The 6,090-nt window shown below is 31.3% G+C and overlaps 1 protein-coding gene across 1 annotated transcript; it reads right to left on the bottom strand.

The window, feature by feature from the left end:
* Positions 1-11: 11 nt before the first annotated feature.
* LOC108467013 (probable mitochondrial adenine nucleotide transporter BTL3) lies at positions 12-1,648 on the bottom strand. Its single transcript, XM_053025267.1, has 3 exons — positions 873-1,648; positions 99-402; positions 12-29 (listed from the first exon to the last, which is right to left on the bottom strand). The coding sequence occupies exons 1-3, from the start codon at positions 1,280-1,282 to the stop codon at positions 12-14; spliced, it is 732 nt and encodes a 243-aa protein (XP_052881227.1). The 5' UTR covers positions 1,283-1,648.
* Between the last annotated feature and the right edge of the window lie 4,442 nt (positions 1,649-6,090).

The raw sequence follows: 6,090 nt of genomic DNA, 5'->3' as shown, positions 1-6,090 counted from the left end.
GAAATCAAATCCTAGAAAGTTCCCCACACCTGAACCAAGACCACAAACACAACAGGCTAACATGTAACCAAATAACAAAGTCCTAAATAGTTACATACAGTGTCCATTGGTAAGCAGAGCAAAGTTGCAGTAATCCCAGCTGCAGCACCAGCAAGAAACATCTCCAAATTCGTGGCTTCCTTATTCCCGTATAATTTCAACAGTTGACTTCTATAAATATCGTAAGCATAGAAATTGATAGCCTTAAAAGGAGCCGTACGAAGAATATTGAGAAAATTCCCTTTCCAAAAACCTTTCAACCCTTCCGAAGCTGCAATCCATTTAATTAATTCTATAAGGCTTTTCTTTTCACCACGAACTATGTATTCCAACTTCAATCTCTCCAATGGAGCAATGAATGTCCTGTGGCAAAAACAAACAAACCTTTTGAGATGCAAACCGCGATTCAATCAAACAATCAGAACCAAACAGCAAGCAGTTAAGGTACTACAATTGAAACATTAGATCCAAAAGTACAACATAAAAACAAAACCATCCATCCATTTCTGCAACATGTTATAACAGGTATGCTTTGTAATAATTTGTATTACCTTCCAATTCCAGCTCTCATACTTATTAATCTATCCTATAATTTCAGTATTTACAGTTCTGATTAAACAGTTCTTACATTTTTTTATAGTTAGCCAAATAAAACACATCAAAGCAGAAAAGTCTTGAAACAGTGAATATTTACCATCAAAGTTTTGTCATTTAATATTCCATCTCAAACAAAAGATAAATCAAACACAAACGAATCTCCTATCATTGTCTTCATCCCCACTTTTTTCCAACAAATTTTTTTTTAAAAGAAGGGAGAAAAAGAAAGGTAAAACCTTGAAACCATAGCAGCAACAGCACCAGCCCAGAGATGTTTGGTGGTATTCAAAGCACCTGATCCCTTCTTCTCTTTCACCTCTTCCACCGTTTCCAAATTGTTATCCCCGTTTTGCCCCCAATCTTCTCCTGAGTCCCCAACATACCCTTCCTCCCTCGACAAACTCACCGATAAAACCCATCCCCCTTTGCCACCACTTCTCCTCGACTTCACAGGACCCAGGGTTTGACCACCCAAAGAACACGAAACCAAACACACATTTTCGTTTTTATCGACAAAACATTTCTGGGTCTTTAGTGAAATGGATGAAACAAACGAGGAAGGACCTGTTTTGTCACTAAGAAACAAGCCATCTTGTCGTGAGACCCTGATCGAATCAACGAACAAGCAACGATCCGCACTGTACATTGCAACCAAAAAAGGAAAAAAGGGAAAAACAAAAAGAAATTCCAATAACTATAGAAAAAATAAAAAAGAAAATTGGTAAGTGTAGGGGAGAAATAAAATCAAGGAAGGGAAAGCATGGAAGTTGGTTTTAAAGGAAGAGTACAGAAGCGTGAAGAAGAAGAAGAAGAAGGAATGGAATATGAATAAATGGAAAGATGAATAAAAATGGTGGCATTTGAGTTCCATAACCGAGGCTGGGACTTAGCTTTCATCGAGATTTGACTACTAGTAGTTGTCTTTGTTGGTGTTTTAGAACACTGTAACGAGGTCTAATGTTCCTTTCATTTTTTTGGTGAAAATTTGGAACTTGGCATTTGCATGGTGGTTCCACGTGTTTTTTCACATTCCTTTTAGAAATTTTCTTTTCTAAAATAAAATATGACATTAACTATTATTTTTTAGAATAATTCTAATTAATCGCAATAGAATTAATGCTGAATTCAATCATACAATTCATAGGAAATAATAATAATAATGTTAGAAGGACAAGCTCCATTAACACAACAAAAGTTTTAGCCTTAGTATTAATAGAACATTGTGACACGTTACAATTGGTTTGTCACAGTTTAAGTATTACATTTCTGAAGTTACTGCAATTTGCAAGCACTTAATATGAAATCAGTCCTGAATGGTCCAAAGCAGCGAGTAAAAATCGATAAAAGAATCGAGCATTCACCAAACTAAAGAGGGCGATAACAAAATCATCCCTAAAATTACTTGCAAAAGAAAGATTACATGCATAAGCAAGAGTAAAAAACGTGCTACAAGAGCAGATAAAAACTTTTAAAACTGAAGATTTATTAAACAATCGAAAAACAAATAAAAAACATATAAAATTTAAGACAACACTAGTCCAAATCGACTTGTGAAATTATTTATTACTCTGAAATACTCTCAAAACATAAACAGATTAAGAAGCTAATGAAGAGCCACCCACTTTTCTAGAAAAATTACTTGTGGCCGATGAAGTTTTAGTGAATAACAAACATTGTCATCTGTCCATCACAACATGTGAAAACAACAAAGATACCCACAAAATAAATCTGTAAACTGAAAAGATAGAAGACATATGGAGTGAACGAGAAGAAAGAAATAAAGAAATGGTTAGTGGGGGAGAAAAAAAAGACAGACAATAACCCGCCCGAATATTAGCATAGTAACTAGGCAAAAAAAAAAAAAATGAATTCAAAATAGAATTTTAAAAACAAAATTATACTAGAAATTGATATCGGAAATAATTATAAAAAAAACCCTTAAATTTACACATTAATCTCATTTGATCATTTTTTTAAAACAAATTTGCTTTCTACAATTTCGAATCAAAATGTTTGTTTTTAACGAAAAAATAGCAATACTTGTGTGAAAATTTTTAATGTTTTGAATTCTCAGTTATTAGTTATTCTAATTTTTCAATATTAATTTAAATAATTATTCAATATTTTGTTAGTTAGAATTAAGGGTGAGCAAAATTCGATTCAATTCGAAAAATTTGATAAAAAATTTAAAATTTGAATTAAATAGTTTGAGTTATTTGAACTAATCAAATTATTCAGATCAACTCGAATAAAAAATCAAAATTTTCATTTTAACTTAAATATGAATTACACAATTCGAGTTATCTGAAAATTTGAATAAGAAAATGCAAAACTACTTCGTTTTGATAAATGTTTACCCATTAAGTTTAAAGATAAAACCGTTATATTGTTTATGTAGTTAAATAATCAGTCCATGTAAACGTAGCATTGAGTATAAATAATAAGATTCGTTAACTCGATTCAAGTTAATTCGAAATTTTTTTACTAGATTTGATTTAATTTGCAAAAATATCAAATTGAGTTCGGTTGTTAAAATAAGATTTGCCAACTCAGCTACCTCAAAATTTTTTGACTCAATTCGACTCGACTAGAGAATGTTTAACCCTAATTAGAACTTGTTTTTTGGACTCAACATATCCAAATCTCCTTCCTTTTTATTGGTTGGATTTTTTTTGCTAATTCAGTTTGGGATTTAATTATCGAGGCTAAGGTTTTGTCTTTTTAAGGTCTTGTTATTATTTTTTTATTTTAATTTCATATTAAGTATCAATATGGTAGATAAAAGTATCATAGATGTCTTATATTAAGAGTTAGATTATATTTTTTTATTTAAAAGATAAATAAATTAATTCCTGTAGACACTCAATTTTGCCCGGCCCATTTTAGTATTTAAAATAATAAACCCTAAAAAAATAAAAATAAAACAAAGTCCAAGTCCAGTACAAAATTACAAACATATAATTTGGTCCAATCGGAATGGCCCATTACTTGAAAAGATTTAAGGTCCATCTATAAGCTTGACTCATATGGAAATATAATCTTTAAGGATATGCAATCTTAGATATGATATAATCTTAGATATGATATGATATGATATGCAATCTTGAAGATATGATTTTGTAATCTTGGAGATTTAATTTGTAGATATCCTTTAATCTTAACCGTTGATGTAATTGATCTGTACCGTTGGATTTGGGGAGACTCAACTATAAATAGAGGTCTCTCCCTTCATTGTAAATCACTGGAGTTTTGAGAAGCAATAAGAATTCTTGAGAGCATTCACTCAAATTTCTCTCCCTCTTGCGTTCTTACTCTCTATGGTTTGTTCTTATTTTATTCTTCGTCTATCTTAGTTTTTCAACCTTTTTTTTATTTTAACTTCTTCATTTTTCAAATATGTATATTTATTCCTATCTTTTATACATTTGATTATGTATTTTATATATTATAATATTTAACCTTTTTATATAGTTTATTTTCAAATATATATTTTCTATGCATGTATAAATATTATATTATCATTTCATGTATTTTGAACTATTGCATTATATTTTTATAATTTGTAAATGTTCTATTTATTCATTTTTTAGTGTATGTCATTTATCTTATTTGTGCATAGTTTCATTTTTTTATATGCTATGTTTAATTATTTCTTTTATGTGCTATTTTATGATATATATTGTTGTATAATTTTTGCATGTATTATGTTTTTCTTTTAGTTCACTCATGTTTTATTTGTTTATTATCTTATATTTACCTAGTATGATTTTTTTCATTAAATGTATGTTCATGTTATTTAGTTTTGTCTTAATGATATTATTTATGTTTGTATGGAAATGTTAGAATATTTTGTACATCTATACTTCATGATGCATTAATATATCATCCTAAAACGTCATTTAAAATAATATTCAAGGTTTTTAAAAAATAAAATAAAAGGCAATGCTTGATGTTTGGAAACTTGAGAAAGGTAGTGCCTAACTTACTAGGTTGCGACTTTTCTCGTTGAATTGAATAGTCAAGCACCCTTCTAAGTGATTTTGAGTTTTCAAAACTTAAACAATTATTTGAGATTTCAAAACATAGTGTCCTAACTTCTTGGATATGGCGTTTTGTTATTTCGAGATAGAAATTTTCGAAAGACGAGCTTAGTTTCGAAGGTTTTAAAATATTGCGTCCTAACTTACTGGATGTGATGTTTTGACTCGTTTGAAATAAGTGAGCCTTAATTTTCAAAATTGAGACATTCTAATTAAAAGAGGTTTGCATCTTAAAACTTTCAAATTTTTGACATTAAAGACACTTGATAATCAATTAGGTACCAATTTTTGGGCGTTACGAGGGTGCTAACCCTTCCTCGTACGTAACCGACTCCCGAATCCATTTTCTCGACTTTCGTAGACCAAAATTGATGTTTTAAAACAAAATATTTTATAAGGTGATCCAATCACACCTAAAAAGATTGGTGGCGACTCCCGTTTTCGTTTTTCTTAAAGTTGATTCTCATTTTCCAAAACTCGATTTAAAAATGGTCTCGACAGCTTGGCGACTCCACTGGGGACCAATAAGAGAGTCAAGCCGTATAATTGATTATCTCTTGTCTTAATGTCGGAAATTAAAAATTTTAAAATTTAATCCTCTTTGCATTACATGTGTTTACATTATTACATGTGTTGCTATATTCTGATACGCATTGCATTTGCATGACCGTTGTGGTCACACCCTTAAATGAGAGTGAGAAACTACGCCTTCGTGAGGTTTTCGCCTCCGTGCAGGATAGTTGATCACTTTCGAGATACATACGTACCTATGGTTTCGTGAGATTTTCATCTCCGTGTAGCTATAGGGAAATGTATTCCCCTGAACTGAACTCGATTCAAATGAGCCTATAATGGGTGAGGATCGAATAATCTGCTGGTTCAGGTACCTCAACTTTAGAACTAAAACCTCATATAGAAAAACCGTAAGAGCTCAACTTAGTTAGAATTATACTTTAGATATTACCCTCACATATCATTCTTGAGTTTATTAATATCATGTGATACTAACTATTTCTTTTCTTTTGTTTGCATTTCATTTTACATTTACAAAGGTATCGATTCACGGTCAGTTTCTAAGTTAGAAAGTTTTATTATGGAGAACGGACTTCTTGATAGAGTGGAAGGCAACGCTAACGTCCATAGATGGTCTGAGCAAACTCAACTAGAAAAGGGGGATAGTATAGCTGTGGGTTATATGTCGGAGCTGTCAGACTACACTCGCATCAGTGTCACACAGAATAATCTGCAGGAGCTTAAGGATATTTGGGATCAGTGGGGTAATGAGACTAAACAGTCATTCTACGGTAATTACGGAGATTTACCTCACTTACTTGATATTCAGATTGATGAGCACTTGTTTCGAGCTCTCGCTCAGTTTTGGAACCCTCCATACAGTTGTTTTACCTTTGGGGAG

Source organism: Gossypium arboreum, chromosome 2 (genome assembly GCF_025698485.1).
Source record: "Gossypium arboreum isolate Shixiya-1 chromosome 2, ASM2569848v2, whole genome shotgun sequence".
Lineage (NCBI taxonomy): Eukaryota > Viridiplantae > Streptophyta > Magnoliopsida > Malvales > Malvaceae > Gossypium > Gossypium arboreum.
Note: the sequence above shows the minus strand (reverse complement) of the source record. Positions and strands in the feature narration are given on the sequence as shown.

Coding starts and splice junctions, on each gene's coding strand:
- LOC108467013 (XM_053025267.1), bottom strand. CDS start 1,282: ATGTACAGTGCGGATCGTTGCTTGTTCGTTGATTCGATCAGGGTCTCA. Junction 403..872: donor GTTGCTGCTATGGTTTCAAG/GTTTTACCTTTC, acceptor TTTTTGCCACAG/GACATTCATTGCTCCATTGG.